Raw genomic sequence first — 17,295 nt, forward strand, 5'->3', positions numbered from 1 at the left:
GTCAATGCCCGGTAGATATCTCAGGATACCAGTGTACAAGGACCAGAGCCCTAACTTGGATAGACTGACTATTAAAAGGTGGTGATAAGCATGGTAAGTCCTGGTAAATCCAGTCCATGGTAAATCCTTCTGATTTTTCCAGTTTACCCTAAGTATCGTTAAAATTGGGATAAACTAAAAATAATGGACAGGATTATCCTAGGGAGTTTTCAGTTCTAACAGTCTATTAATTTTAATTTTTCTGTACTAAAGATGTAAAGACAGGAAGATAGTAACTTCTAACAGATAACATTATGAATCCTTTCAGAATTTCATTAAAGTAATATCTTAAAACTGTATTATAATTTACGCAAATTTCCCAGAAATAAGTTCTTAATTCTTAACATACATGAACTATATCTGCCAACAATCCATTTAACTTTGGGTATTTTTTCCTTGCATTTTTGGGGTGTTGAACTTGAGGAAGGACCAGCCCAGCAAAAATGGGACTCTTGGAAAAGATATTCTGTAAGTGAGGTGTCAAGTTGCCTGAAAAGAGAAAAAAAATACGAATATAAGAAAACAGAGAAATTAATCTACAATCGAAATAAACAAATTGTGGGGTGCCTGTGTGGGCTCAGTCATTAAGCATCTGCCTTCTGGGCTTCCTGCTCAGCAGGAAGCCTGCTTCTTCCTCTCCCACTCGCCCTGCTTGTGTTCCCTCTTTCACTGTGTCTCTCTCTGTCAAAAAAATAAATAAAATCCTTAAAAAATAATAAAATAAACAAATTGCTGTGTGGTCTGCATTAGATTACTAAAAAAGAAGAACAATAATTATGTTCTTTTAATTTTTTAAGGTTGAACAAGAAACTATCTGAATATAGCACAAAAATTGGAAGTTTCCCCAGTAATCTGTTGATAGCATGTAGGCAGTAGAAAATTTAAAACCACCAGGTTCATTTTCATTTCCCAAAATATAAGACATAATATATAATGCTATCAGGAAAAGCAAACCTTTACATATTTCCATATGGGTATCTAAATAGGCTAACAAATGTTATCAGCAAAGCCTTACTCAAAACAGCCAAAATATCTAAATTATTTAGAAACAGAAATATTGCAAAGAAACAAGGCTATAGAGTAGCAGTAGAATGAAAAGAACTGTAAACAGGAGTGTAGAGAGCTAAGTTCCAGCGCCAGTTTCGTTATAACTATTTCTGTGGCCTTGGGCAAATATCTTCCCTTTCTATGCTTCAGTTTCTTTATATGTAAAATGACAGAATTAATCCCATCATCTCTAACATCTTCTAACATTACTCTCAAAACCAGAACATTAAAGGTGACCAAAAAAGGGTGATGCTTTAAGACTCCAAACTGTACCTGTTGTTAATATTTATCCAGATTTCATGATTTTTATAGTTGCTCCAGTACCTTCCTCATGATCCTGTAACTACATGTTTATGTATAGCTTCTCTACCACAAAAGGAGCTCCTCAAGCACATCATACCCAGCAACTGCACTACTGGATATTTACCCCAAAGATACAGATTTAGTGAAAAGAAGGGCCATATGCACCCCATGTTCATAGTAGCAATGGCCACAATAGCCTAACCATGGAAAGAACTGAGATGTCCTTCAACAGATGAATGGATAAAGATGTGGTCCATATACACAAAGGACTATTACTCAGCCATCAGAAAGGATGAATACCCAACTTTTTTATCAACTTGGATGAGACTGGAGGAGATTAAGTTATGTGAAACAAGTCAAGCAGAGAAAATCAACTATCATATGGTTTCACTTACTTGTGGAACATAAGGAATAGCATGGAGGACATTAGGAGAAGGAAGGAGAAAATGAAGGAAGGGAAATCAGAGGGGGAGATGAACCATAACAGACTATGGACTCCAAGAAACAAACTGAGGGTTTTAGAGGGGAGGGAGGTGGGGGAATGGGTTGGCTTGGTGATGGGTATTAAGGAGGGCACAGATTGCATGGAGCACTGGGTGTTATACGCAAACAATGAATCATGGAACACTACATCAAAAACTAATGATGTACTGTATGGTGACTAATATAACATGATAAAAAAAGAAATACATTTAAAAAAAATCACTGAAACTCCATGAGCAAGGCTAACTAACCATCAAGATGTTTGCGTATTCATTCAAAGCAGATCATTAAAAAAGTAAAAGCGCTCATCAAACGTATTTTTGAATAAGTTATTACCTGGATATCTACAGTGGTTTAAAAAAAGTTATCTCGATAAGTAACTTTCCATCTCTAAGTGCTTCAAAAAGATACCTAAATCAACTCTATTATTTAAAAGTTCTCTTAGAGAGATGCAAAAATATATAGATGCCAAAAAAAATTTTTTTTAGGATTTTATTTATTTATTTGACAGAGAGAGACAGTGAGAGACCACAGCAGGGGGGACGGCAGAGGGAGAGGGGGAAGCAGGTTCCCCACTAAGCAGGGAGGCTCATGCCAAGCTTGATCCCAGGACCCTGAGATCATAACCTCAGCAGAAGGCAGATGTTGAAAAAAATTGAACCACCCAGGCACCCCTACAAGTCAAAATTTTAAAACAACTTTCAGACAAATTGAAGTAGTTTTCTACTGTACCATTTTTCTTACTATCAACCATTAGCAAATGACTTAGCTATTTGCAATCTGGCAAAGAAAGTGCTATTTACAAAAACAGAGAAGAATTTTCTACCTTCCTTAACAGCCCAAGGCATACACCTGCTGCCATCTATCAAAAAGTAGCTTCCCCATTCATATAAAGAAAAAACTGAATTTGAAAATCAAGCAGAATTGATAAAGCAATATTTACTTTAAGCATTTAACAGTGTATTTCAGTAGTACCCACCTACTTTTAAAACAATTTTATGAAGTAAATCCAAATCAGAGCTGCTAGGAAGATAGGGGTTTCCAGTGGCCATCTCAATGATCATACAACCCAAAGCCCAGATATCTACAGGTCTGAAACAAACAAGAATAAATCATTTTTTATGGAAAAATATATAAAATGTCTCTTTTTTATGATTTTATTTATTTATTTGAGAGAGAGCATGAGTGGGGTGAGGGGCAGAGGGAGAAGCAGACTCCCCACTGAGCAGGGAGCCCAACATTAGCTTGATCCCAGGACTTTGGGATCAAGACCTGAACCAAATGCAGACGCCCAACTAACTGAGTCACCCAGGTGTCCCTAAAATGTCTCTCCTAAAAAAATTTTTTTTAAAGATTTTGTTTCTTTATTTTAAAGATTTTATTTATTTGACAGACAGAGATCACAAGTAGGCAGAGAGGAAGGCAGAGTGAGAGAAGGAAGCACGTTCCCCATGGAGCAGAGAGTCCAATGTGGGGCTCAATCCCAGGACTCTGGGATCATGACCTGAGCCAAAGGCAGAGGCTTAACCCACTGAGCCACCCAGGTGCCCCTCTTCTAAAATTTTTTTAAATAATGTTCCAGCCAAAGAAAAAAATAATGATTAGGCAGTATCATTAATAAATTTTCATCTTAATATCATATGCCAACTTTAGGATATATATTAAACATTGCCACATTTTATTAATATATTAAATATCTTATATTTAAATCAAATGAGAAGCCATGTAGTAGTTCAGATGAAAAGTAACTATAATTCTAAAATTGTTCCAGATACTTACATAAGGACATTATGATAAATGGTTTATGAATTGGAGTAATTGAATACAAAAACCATCTTGTATTTAAAAAGTAAAATTTAGGGGTGCCTAGGTGGCTCAGTGGTTAAAGCCTCTGCCTTCGGCTCAGGTCATGATCTCAGGGTCCTGGCATTGAGTCCCGCATCGGGCTCTCTGCTCAGCAGGGAGCCTGCCTCCTCCTCCTCTCTCTCTGCCTCCCTCTCTGCCTACTTGTGATCTGTCAAAAAAAAAAAAAAAACAAAAAAAACAAAAAACTTTAAAAAGTAAAATTTAAGGAGCGCCTGGGTGGCTCAGTGGGTTAAAGCCTCTGCCTTCGGCTCAGGTCATGATCCCAGGGTCCTGGGAACGAGTCCCACATCGGGCTTTCTGCTCAGCAGGGAGCCTGCTTCCTCCTCTCTCTGCCTGCCTCTCTGCTTACTTGTGATCTCTGTCTGTCAAATAAATAAATAAAATCTTTAAAAAAAAAAAGTAAAATTTAAAAATCTTTAATACTTTACCATTTACACTTATTTATCTTTTTTAAATTAATTAATTTACTTAAAGTAGACTCCATGCCTAATTTGGGGCTTAAACTCATAACCGTGAAATCAAGAGTCACATGCTCTACCAACTTTGTCAGCCAGGCACCCACATTTATTTACCTTGTATTATGAGTCACCCATAAATCTAACTTTTTGACACATAATCAGTTTTTTAAAGATAACGTATATCACTAGACTTCTAAAGATTTTATTTTCTTTAAGTAATCTCTACATCCAACATAGAGCTTGAACTTAACAACCCTGAGATCAAGAGTCAAATGCTCTACTGATTGAGTCATCCAGGCACCCACTAGGACCTTTTTTTTTCTTTTCAGATTGATTTATTTATTTTAGGGAGGGGAGTGAGGGAATGAGGGGAGTAGGGAAAGAGAGAATGAGAATCTCAAGCAGACTCTGCACTGAGTGGGGAACCGAACATGGAGTTCAATCCCGAACCCTGAGATCACAACATTAGCCAAAACCAAGAGTCAGATACTCAACTGACTAAGCCATTCAGGAATTTTAAATAGATAAAAAGGAGCCAAAAAATCTCACATTCAGAAGAAATATAAATACTACAGTGAGCTGTATCCTTCACTGACCCAGCTGATAAAAACTGTAAGGTTCAATAACTGCTATATTGGTGAAGCCATGGAAAATGAACACTCCTGTGTACCATCCTGGGAGTGTAAACCATACGACTTCTTCAAAGGGAAAACTGACAAAAGTGACCAAAATTAAAAATGTACCTACTTGGGGCACCTGGCTGGCTCAATGGGTTAAAGCCTCTGCCTTCAGCTCAGGTCATGATCTCAGGGTCCTGGGATTGAGCCCCAAATCAGGCTCTCTGCTCCGCAGGGAGCCTGCTTCCCCATTTCTCTCTGCCTGCCTCTCTGCCTACTTGTGATCTGTCAAATAAGTAAATAAAATCTTTTTTAAAAAATGTATCTACTTTTGACCAAACAACTTTATTTCTAGGAATTTAACCAAAGATCTACTCACCCATGTGCACAAAGATAAATTATATGAGAATTCCAGAAGCATTGTTTGGGGTAGAAAAAAATTGGAAACAACCTAAACATCCTTCAATATGAAAACTGCTATGTAATATTTTATACACCCACACTATGAAATATTATTCAGCTATCAAAAAGAAGGAGGTATATGCTAATATAAATTGATCTCCAAGATGAACTCTCAAGCGAAAAAAGCAAAATTCACTGAAGAAATCCAAGAACATGTACATAAATGGAGAGAGAATGTGTGTTCACAAAAAGGAAGACTCAATATTGTCAAAACATCAGCTCTTCCAACCTGATCTATAAATTCAATGCAATGCCAGTCAAAATCCAATTTGGATATCAACAAATTGATTCGAAAGTTTATATTGTTAAAAAAGAGACAACTGGCCCCAAATGGAGTCACTTGTGCTAAAGCCCACCTCACCAAACTAAGACTAGGGGCCCCTGAGTGGCTCAGTCCATTAAGCCTCCAACTCCTGATTTCGGCTTTGGTCATGATCTTTGGGTCATGAAACTGAGACCCATGTCGGGCTCTGTGCCCACTGCAGAGTCTCCTTGTAATCCTCTCTCTCAGGGTGCCTGGGTGGCTCAGGTGGTTAAGGATCCAACTCTTGAATTTGGCTCAGGTCATGATCTCAGGGTTCTGGGATAGAGCCCTGCTTCCAGCTCTTGGTTTAGCAGAGTCTGCTTGAGATTCTCTGCTTCACCTCCGGCTCATGTGCTCTCTCTTTCTCAAATAAATAAGCTCTTTAAAAGAAAATAAATTCTCTCTCTCTTTCTCTCTCTGCCCCTCCCCTGGCTCGTGCTCTTTCTCTCTCTAAAATAAATAAATGAATAAACAAAATCTTCCTCAAAATACTTAATTAGTTTCAACTTCTCCCAGAAGTGGACTCTTAAACCAGTCAATCTGGATTTACATGGTCAGCACTAGTGAGGTAACCTGCCTGACAGAACCCTGCTATCCCCTAAAGGAAGGTGACCTTACCACAAACAATCTACTCTTTACTAGTAACTGCCTTGTTCTGCCCCATTCTACCTATATAAGTCTTTCCATTTTGTACAGCCCCTCGGTGTCTCTTTCTGTCTGCTAGATGGAATGCTATCTCATTCACAAATCACTGAATAAAGGTATTAAGATCTTTACATTTTACTCAGCTGAATTTTGGTTTTTAACAATATGGAAAAGCAATAGACCCAGAATAGCCAACACAATGTTGAAGAACAAAGTCAGAGGAAAGATACTACCTGACTTCAAGACATATTATAAAGCTACAGTAATCAAAACAGTATGGTATTATTGAAAAAATAAACAGATCAAGAGACCAGAATATAGAGTCGAGAAATAGACTCACAAAATATATTCAACTAAACTTTGAAGAAGAAGAAAAGAAAATTCAGTAGAGAACAGAATGTCTTTTCAAAAAGTGATACTGGAGCAACTGTCATCCATGAGTGAGGATGTCAGGATCCTGAGATCGAACTCTTAGTCAGGATCTGCACTCAGTGTAGAGTCTGCTTGTCTGTTCGTTCCTCTCTCTCTGCCCCTTTGCCCCCCACCCCCCACTGTCTATCTGTCTCTCTGTCTCTTTCTCTCTCAAATAAATAAATAAATAATCTTAAAAAAACTATTGCACTAATTGATATTTAGCCAGATGAGTTATATGAAGTTATATGAAGAACTTAAATCCACCGAAAAACCTGCACATGAATGTTTCCAGCAGCTTTATTCATAACTGCAAAATGCCCTTCATTAGATAAAAGGATAAACAAATTGTCAAATATACATACAATGGAGTACTATTTAGTGATTAAAAAATGACCTATTGGGGCACCTGGTGGCTCAGTGGGTTAAAGCCTCTGCTTTCAGCTCGGGTCGTGATCCCAGGGTCCTGGGATTGAGCCCCGTATCGGGCTCTCTGCTCAGCAGGGAGCCTGCTTCTCTGTCTGCCCCTCTGCCTACCTGTGATCTCTGTCTGTCATATAAATAAATAAAATCTTAAAAAAAAATGACCTATTGAGACATAAAGCAAAACAAAACCAAAAAATGAAGGAAACTTAAATACACATTGCTAGGTGAAAGAAGCCAGTCTGAAAATGCAGTATAACATATGACCCCAAACACATGACATTCTGGAAAAAACAAGAGTATAGAGACAGTAAAAAGATCAGTAGTTGCCAGAAATTCAGGGAGGAGGAGGAAAGGATGAAAAGATAGAACACAGAGGATTTCTAGGGGCGTGGAAATATTCTGTATAATACTGTAATAGTGGATAAATGACCTTATGCAGTTGTCAAAATCCATAGGAATTCAACACAAAGAGTGAACTTTAATGTAAACTATGGATTACATTAACTATGGATTATAATTAACAATAATACATATATAATGTTTTATCAGTCTTTTTTAAAGATTTTTTTTTAAGATTATTTATTTATTTATTTGACAGACAGAGATCACAAGTAGGCAGAGAGGCAAGCAGAGAGAGGAAGGGAAGCAGGCTCTCTGCTGAACAGAGAGCCCAGTGAGGGGCTCGATCCCAGGACCCTGGGATCATGACCCGGGCCGAAGGCAGAGGCTTTAACCCACTGAGCCACCCAGGCGCCCCTAAAGATTTATTTTTTTAAGTAATCTCTACACCCAATATATGGGGCTCAAACTCACAACCCCAATATCAAGAGTTGCATGCTCCACTGACTGAGCAAGACAGGCACCCCAGGGGTTTATCAATCTTTTAAAAAGTGCCAAACTAATGTAAGGTGTTAACAACAGGAAAACTGAGTTGTGGAGGGGGTAAGAAGGAGGCGGTAGGTATTGGGGAACTTTACTTTCCGCTCAATTTCTCTGTAAACCCAAAAATGCTCTCAGAAAGTAAAGTCTACTAATTAAAAAAAAATTAAAAGAGAAAAAAGAGGAAGATTCTGTACTATATGTAGTACGCTTTTATTTCTGTTTATAAAGGAGAGGCTGTGGATTGATATCCAAAATATATAAAGAACTTACACAACTCAACGCCAAAAATACAAATAATCCAATTAAAAATGGGCAGATGACCTAAATAGATGCTTTTCCAAAGAAGACATACAGATGGCCTGTATTAAGAAAGAAGACTTCAGGGCACCTGGGTGGCTCAGTTGGTTAAGTGTCTAACTTCAGCTCAGGTCACGATCTCAGAGTCCTGGGACTGAGCCCCACATTGGGCTCTGTGCTCAGCAGGGAATCTGCTTCTCGCTCTCCCTTTGTCCCCCTCCACTTGCCCCATGCACTTGGGCTCTCTCTCTCAAATAAATAAATTAAATCTTAAAAAAAAAAAAAAAAGAAAGAAAGAAAGAAAGAAGACTTAGAAAGAAAAAAAAATATTAAATCTATAACCTATCATTCCATCTTAAGACAGTGGACAAGGAAAAGCAAACTAAAACTACAGCATGTGGGAGGAAGGAAATAATAAAGATTAGAGTGAAAATTAATGAAATAAATAATTTTTTGAAAAAAGAAAAAAATTAGGGTGCCTGGGTGGCTCAGTCATCAAGCGTTTGCCTTTGGCTTAGGTCATGATCCCACTGTCCTGGGATTGAGCCCCGCATGGGACCCCTTGCTTTATGGGAGGCCTGTTTTCCCCTCTCCCACTCCCCCTGCTTGTGTTCTCTCTCTTGCTGTTTCTCTCTCTGTCAAATAAATAAATAAAATCTTTTAAAAAAATCACCAAAACTAAAGCTGGCTGTAAAGATCAACAAAGTTGACATTTAACCAGAATGACTAAGAAAAAAAGAGAGAAGACTTAAATTATAAGAATCAGAAATGAAAAAAGTAACATTACTACCAACCTTACAGAAGTTAAAAGGATTATAAAGGAATAAAATGAATAATATACACCAACAAATCAGATAACTTAGGTTAAATGGACAGTTTCCTAGAAAAACACAAACTATTAAAACTGGCTCAAGAAAAATAGAGAATCTAAATAAACCTGTGACAAGTGAAAAACTAGAATTCCTAATCAGAACACTACATACAAAGGAAACCCCAGGTCCAGATGGCTTCACTATTGATTCCATCAAATATTTAAAGAAAAATTAATACCAATTCTTTATAAACTCTTTCAAAAAACAGAAGAGGAAGAAACACTATACAGAACAAACTGGTATTTACCAGAAGGGAGGTAGGAACAGGGATGGCTTAAAGAGGTGATGGGTATTAAGGAACACACTTGTGATAAGCACAGGGTATTGTACGGAAGTGTTGAACCATATTGTACACCTGAAACTAATTTTATACTATATATTAACTAACTGAAATTTAAATAAGCATTGTAAAAAATCAATAGAAAACTATAGACCAACATCTCTTACCAATATCTCTCATGAATATGGACAAAAATTTCTCAACAAAATACTAACAAACTGAGTCCAGCAACAAATAAAAAGAATTACACACACTGTGGCATCTAGAAAACAATAACACAGAGAGAAAGAGAGTCCTAAATATAAAGAACAAATTAGTAAGAGCACCCGGCTGGCTTAGTTGGAAGAGCATTCAATTCTTGATCTCAGAGTTGAGAGTTCAGGCCCCATGGTGGGTGTAGAGATTAGTTTAATTAATTAATTTAATTTAATTTAAAACTGAGAACCATAAAGAACAAACTGGCAGTTGTCAAAGGGGTAGGGAGATGGGTGAAATGGGTAAAGGGGATTGAAAGGTACAAATTAAAAAAAAAAAAAAAGAGGTAAAACCTCCCTGTTATGAAATAAATAATTCACAGAAATGAAAAGCACAGCATAAGGAATAAAGTCAATAATATTGTAATATATTTGCTGTGGTGAGCACTTCATAATGTATATAACTGTTAAATCACTATGTTTTATACCTGAAACTATTTTAATATTATATATCAATAATACTTCAATTAAAAATATATGTATTTAAAATATATGAATTCGGGGTGCCTGGGTGGCTCAGTTGGTTAAGCAACTGCCTTCAGCTCAGGTCATGATCCTGGAGTCCCAGGATCGAGTCCCACATCGGGCTTCCAGCTCCATGGGGACTCTGCTTCTCCCTCTGACCTTCTCCCCTCTCATGCTCTCCCTCACTCTCTCTCTCTCAAATAAATAAATAAAATCTTTTAAAAAAATAAACAAACAAATAAATAAAATATATGAATTCATATGTATTTAAAATATATTAAAATATATGTATTTTTAAAATATTATATATATATATATATGGTTGTTTGCTCTTGCTTCTGTGTTGCTATATTCTTGGTGTGGTATTGTACAGAGGCCAATAAATTTTTTCTCTAAAGGAGCACATAATAAATATGTTAAGCTTTGCAGGCTGTACCGTCTCTGTTGCAACTACTTAAACAACTGCAACAGGGTGAAAGCTGCCATAGATGATATGAATATCATAATAAATGAATGGGTGTGACTGTTACCATAAAACTTTACTTCATTTATTTTATGTATTTTTAATTTTTATTTTATTTTTATTTTTTATTTTTATTTATTTATTTACTTTATTTATAGTATAAAACTTTATTTACAAAAACAGACAGTAGGCCAGATTTACCCATTCCTGGTATAGAGAGAAATACACTAGTCCTTAAAGTTAAGAGTGTTCATGTTGTTTTGTAGACCCAATGAAACAGGCAATACCTCCAATAGAAATAACTTTCAGTACCTAATGTTGCATTGTAAATGGCATATTTCATTATATTTTAGCAAGGTCAAACAGAATCAGGTACCAAAGTCAAAAGGAAAAAAAAGAATTATACAGCATGATCAGGTGGGATTTATTTCAGAAACATAGGTTGGTTCAGTATACAAAATTAATTAATGGGATATATCATATCGATAAATTAAAAAAAATAAAATGCAAATGATCCTCTCATCAGGTACAGAAAAAGAATTTGACCAATATCTTTTCATAATAAAAATTCTCAACAAACTAGGAATAAAAGGAAATTTTGTCAACCTGAAAAAGGGCATCTACGAAAAACCCACAGCTAACAAACTTAATGCTAAAAGATTGGATGCTTTTCCCCTGACATTAGGAACAAGACAAGGATGTCTGCTCTCACCACTTCTTTTCAACATTGTAGTGGAGGTTCTGGCCAGAGAAATTAGGAGGAAAATAAAACAGAAGGCATCTAGACCAGAAAAGAAGAAGTAAAATTATCTCTCTTCACAGATGACATGATCTTGTATATAGGAAGTCCTAAGTCAAAAAAAACAATTATTAGAACAAACATGTTCACCAAGGTTGCAGGATACAAAATTAATATACAAAAATCAGGGATTTTTTTTCACACTTGAACATCTGAAATGAAAATAATGGTTCCATTCACAATAACATCAAAAAGAATAAAATAGGAATAAACAGAAGTGCAAAATGTATGTTCTGAAAACTGCAAAACATTGTTGAAATTGAAGATCTAGATAAATGAAAAGATGTCCTATGTTCACAGATTAGCAGACTTTACATTGTTTAGATAGCAATACTCTACAAAAGGAATCAGATTCAGTGTAATCCCTCAGAATCCTAGCTGTCTTTTTGGAAAAAAATTTTTTTTTTTAATTGACAACCTGATCCTAAAATTCATATGAAACTGCAAGGAACCCAGAATAGCCAAAACAATCTTGAAAAGGAAAATAAAGTTGGAAGACTCATACTTTCCCACTTCAAACTCAATACAAAGCAATGATAATCAAGACAGTGTGGTTCTGGAACGAGGACAAACATACAGATCAACAGAATAGAACTGAAATCCAGAAATAAACCTTGCCATTTCGGGTCAAGTGGTTTTCAACAAGGGTGCCAAGACCATTCAATGAGGGAAAAATATTCTTTTCAACAAATGGTGTTTAGAGAAACAGATAGTCACAGGCAAAAGGAGGAAACCCCTTACGTTATATCACATATAAAAATTAACTCAAAATAGAGGCACTTGGGTAGTACATTTGGTTAAGTCTCCAACTCCCATTTTCAGCTCAGGTCATGATCTCAGGGTCATGAGATTCAGCCCCATGTGGGGTTCCATGCTCAATGGGGAGTCTGCTGAAGATCCTCTCTCTCCCTTTGCCCCCCACCACAGTCTCTCTCTCTCTCTCCCTCTCAAATAAATAAATCCTAAAAAAAAAAAAAAAATTAAAAACTTTTGTGTGTCTCAGGACACCATCAAGAAAATGAAGAAACAATCCACAGAATGAGAGAAAAAATCTAAAAATGTATTATCTGATAAGGAATTGAATCTACAGTATACAAAGAATTCAATAATAAAAAGCCAATACAATTTAAAAATGAGCAAAGGATCTGAATAGACATTTCTTGAAGGAAGATCTACAAGTGACCAATAAACACATGAAAAGACACTCAACATCATTGGTCATCAAGGAAATGCAAATCAAACCCACAACGAGATACCACTTCATACCCATTACGAGAACTAGAAGCCAAGTCAGATAATAACAAGTGTTGATAAGGATATTAGAGAAACTGTAACCCTCAAATTCTGCTGGTGGGATTTTAAAATGATGCAGACACAGAGAAAGATAATTATCATATGACCTCTCTGATATGACAAATTTGAGAGGCAGGGTGGGGAGGTTGTGAGGTAGGGAAGGAAAAATGAAACAAGATGGGATCGGGAGGGAGACAAACCATAAAAGACTCTTAATCTCACAAAACATGCTGAGGGTTGTGGAGGGCGGTGGGGTGCGTAGGGAGAGGGTGATTGGGTTATGGACACTGGGGAGGGTATGTGCTATGCTGAGTCCTGTGAAATGTGTAAGCCTGATGATTCACAGACCTGTACCCCTGGGGCAAAGAAAACATTATATGTTATTTTTAAATTAATTAATAATTAATTAATTAAAAGAAAATGATGCAGACACTTTGAAAAATAGTCTGACAGTGTCTCAAATGAGTGAACATAAGGTTAACACAAGATTCATTAATTCTACTCCAAGGGAAATGAAAACATATGCCCACACAAAAACTGATACATAAATATTTAAAGCAGCGTTATCCATAATAGCCAAAAATGAATACAACTCAAATGTCTATCAATGGGTAAATGAATAAACAAAAGTGATCTATCCACATAATGGGGAGATAATTGGGCTATAAAAAAGGAAAGGAAGGGGGTACCTGGCTGGCTCAGTCCAAAGAGCATCTGACTCAGGATTGTGATTTCGATGCCCACATTGGGTGTAGAGATTACTTAAAAACAAAATCTTAAAGAAAAAATAAGTAAATAAAAGGAAAGGAAGTACTAATATGTGCCACAACTTAGATGAACCTTGAAATCATTATGCTAAATAAAAAAGTTAGTCACAAAAGACCACATATTATATAATTCCATTCATATGAAAATCAAAATAGGGAAATCTATAAAGTCAGAAAGTAGATTAGTGGTTGATTAGGACTGGAACAAGAGGGGTGGGGTATATGAGGGTGATAGCTAAAGGATACAGGGTTTTTTTTAAGGTGATGAAAATGTTCAAAAATTACGGTGATGTTGCACCTACCTGTGAATATACTAAAAACCATTGAATTACATACTTTAAAAGTATGAATTGTATTATGTATGAATTTTATCACAACAAAGCTTTTTTTTTTTTAAAGAACAAGTAGGGAGCATTTATTTTTTTTATTTTTATATTTTGCATTTTTAATTTAAAAAAAATTTTTTTTTGCTTTGTACCAACCATAATTTTTTTAATTTAAAATTTTACTTAGTTAACATACAGTGCAATATTTGTTTCTGGAGTAGAATACAGTGATTTGTCACTTACATACAAGACCCATTGCTCATAACAAAAAGTGCCCTCCTCAAAACCCTTCACTCAAGGTATTACAAGTAATAAGAAGAGAAGATAAAATTAAAATACCACCATTTGCAAACCCCCATGAATTGACAGATCTAGTCATTAAGCATCAGTGGCTACTAACATCACAAAGAGAGACATTCAGACTAACGCTTCTGATGCAAGAAGACAATACTGCCTATAATCTTGCCAAATAGACTGAATCTCAGACTAACCCAACATACGGACCCAGGTGACAATTTGCACAAAATATAAAGAACAAAGAAACATGTTGAACTCCACTGTGAGTATGCAATCAACAAAATTCAGATTTAGAAACTCAGTGGTCTGGGTTCTTCAACAGATAAGTTTTAAGAAAAATAAGGGGTTAGAGGAAATTACTGTAGTTTGAAAGAGACTTTAAAAACATGTAAGGGGGGGCGCCTGGGTGGCTCAGTGGGTTAAAGCCTCTGCCTTTGGCTCAGGTCATGATCCCAGGGTCCTGGGATGGAGCCCCGCATCGGGCTCTCTGCTCAGCGGGGAGCCTGCTTCCTCCTCTCTCTCTCTCTACCTGCCTCTCTGCCTACTTGTGATCTCTGTCTGTCAAATAAATAAAATCTTAAAAAAAAAAAAAATGTAAGGGGGTGGGGCGCCTGTGGCTCTGTGGGTTAAGTGTCTACCTTCAGCTCAGGTCATGATCCTGGCGTCCTAGGATGGAGTCCTGCATCGTGCTCCCTGCTCAGTGGCGAGTCTGTTTCTCCCTCTATCCCTACCCCAGCTTGTGTTTGCTTTCTCTTTCGTGTGCTCTCTCTCACAAAAATAAATAAATAAAATCTAAAAATAAATAAATAAATATTAGATTTTTTTTAAAATATTTTATTTATTTATTTGACAGACAGAGATCACAGGTAGGCGGAGAGTCAGGCAGAGAGAGAGAGGAAAGGAAGCAGGCTCCCTGCTGAGCAGAGAGCCCAATGTGGGGCTCAATCCCAGGATCCTGGGATCACGACCTGAGCCAAAGGCAGAGGCTTTAACCTACTGAGCCACCTAGGCACCCCTAGATCTTATTGAAATAAAAAAGCAAGACTAGTTTTAACAAATATACCACAATAATGTAAGATTATGATGTTAGGGAAAGCAGAAATTGGGTGAGGGCTGTATGGGAATTCCTACTATGTCTGCAACTTTTCTATAAATGTAAAATTATTCCAAAATAAAAAGCATATTTATTTTTTTAAGATTTTATTTATTTGAGAGAGAGAATGAGCTCGAGAGAGAGAGTGAGCTCAAGAGAGAGACAGAAAGAGAGCACATGCACACATAAGTCGGTGGGGGGCCGGCAGAGAGAGAGAGGGAGAAGCCGGCTCTTCACTGAGCAGAGAGCCCCATGTGGGGCTCAATCCCAGGACCCTGGGATCATGACCTGAACCGAAGGCAGATGCTTAACGGACTGAGCCACTCAGGTGCCCCTAAGAAGCCAATTTTAAAAAGAATGCCTGGGGATAGAGAAGAAAGTCTAGGGTGGGGGCGCCAGGGCGGCTCAGTCATTAAGTGACTGCCTTTGGCTCAGGTCATGATCCCAGGGTCCCGCATCAGGCTCTCTGGCCAGCAAGAAACCTGCTTCTCCCTCTCCCACTCCCCATGCTTCTGTTCCCTCTCTCACTTTGTCTCTCTCTGTCAAATAAATAAATAAAATCTTTAAAAAAAAAAAAAAAAGTCTAGGGGGGGCGCCTGGGGCTCAGTGGGTTGACGCCTCTGCCTTCGGCTCGGGTTGTGATCTTGGTGTCCTGGGATGGAGCCCTGCATTGGGCTCTCTGCTCGGCGGGGAGCCTGCTTGCCCCTCTATCTCTGCCTGCCTCTCTGCCTGCTTGTGATCTCTGTCAAATAAAAAATTAAAAATTTAAAAAAAAAGTCTAGGGTGGCCATAAAGAATGATGATAATAAGCGTTGGCAAGATAGGAGGAAATTGGAGCCCCTACATTCTGCTGGCAGGAATGTAAAACAATACAGACACTGTGGAAACCAATCTGGCAGTTCCTCAAAGGATCAAACATAGAATTACCACCCACAATTCCAGCTCCCAGGTTTAGACCCCAAAGAAATGAAGACACAGGTCCACACTGAAACATGCACACAAATGTTCACATTATTCATCACAGCCAAAAAAATGGAAATAATCAAGATATCTATCAACTAAAGACTGGATAAAAAAAAATGTGTTATATCCATAGAACGGGTATTATTCAGCCATAGAAAGAAATGAAGTATTGATATACATGCTACAACATGGATGACCCTTGAAAACAGTATTCAAAGTGAGAGAAGTCAGTCCCCAAAAAACAGATATTGCTTAATCTCATTTATATGAAATGTCCAGAATAGGCAAATCCATAGAGAATGAAAGTAGCCTGGTGGTTGCTAGGCCTAGAAGGCTTGGCAGGAAAGGAAGAGTGACCGCCAACAGATACAGGGTTTCTTTTGGGGTGACAAAAATGTTCTAAAATTGAATGTAGTGATGCTTGTACAACTTTGTGAATATACTAAAAACCACTAAATTGTACAATTTAAATGGGTGAGTTTTATGGTATGTGGATCATATCTCAAAAAAGCTATTATTTAGGGGTGCCTGGGTGGCTCAGTGGGTTAAAGCCTCTGCCTTCAGCTCAGGTCATGATCCCAGGGTCCTCGGATCGAGCCCCACATCAGGCTCTCTGCTCAGCAGGGAGCCTGCTTCCTCCTTTCTCTCTGCCTGCCTCTCTGCCTACTTGTGATCTCTGTCTGGCAAATAAATAAATAAAATCTTTTAAAAAAAGCTATCATTTTAAAAAGGCTAGATTAAACTAAGTGCATGTACTTAGATAAGTTGATAAAACTATAAAGAAATGTAAGGAACTGAATATAATAAAAGTCAACATCATGGTCACTTTTGGGATAAGGGGAAAAGGTGTAACTGTAATAGGGCACATGGAGACTCTTTGAAGGGGCAGCAAAATTCTATTTTTTTAAATTCAAGTATAATTAATGTAAAGTATTATATTAGTTTCAAGCATATAATATGATTCGATGATTCTATGCACTACTCATTGCTCATCATTGATGTTTCTTAGTCTCCTTCACCTACTTAAGCCATTCCTCCACCCCAGAATTCTATTTTTTTATCTGGCAGTGAAGCTATACATTCATTGTGAGCTTTTTTTGTATCTCTGTGTTGTTTTACAATAAAAGGATTTCTTAAAAAACATGCTCTAGCAAATTTATTTCAAACATAATGTGAAGTCTCA

General features: G+C 37.2%; 1 protein-coding gene across 5 annotated transcripts in view; it reads right to left on the reverse strand.

The window, feature by feature from the left end:
• The window catches only part of CDKL3 (cyclin dependent kinase like 3), a 60,804-nt gene that overhangs the window by 17,759 nt on the left and 25,750 nt on the right, over window positions 1-17,295 (reverse strand). For all 5 annotated transcript variants that reach the window (XM_032837773.1, XM_032837774.1, XM_032837771.1 and 2 more), the window contains exons 5-6: window positions 2,852-2,964; window positions 389-528 (exon numbers count right to left, since the gene is read on the reverse strand). In XM_032837773.1, coding sequence (XP_032693664.1) covers window positions 389-528; window positions 2,852-2,964 — 253 coding nt within the window. The remainder of the gene's footprint in view (window positions 1-388; window positions 529-2,851; window positions 2,965-17,295) is intronic.

The sequence above is a fragment of the Lontra canadensis genome, unplaced genomic scaffold, assembly GCF_010015895.1.
Source record: "Lontra canadensis isolate GAN:19392208 unplaced genomic scaffold, GSC_riverotter_1.0 scaffold99, whole genome shotgun sequence".
NCBI lineage: Eukaryota > Metazoa > Chordata > Mammalia > Carnivora > Mustelidae > Lontra > Lontra canadensis.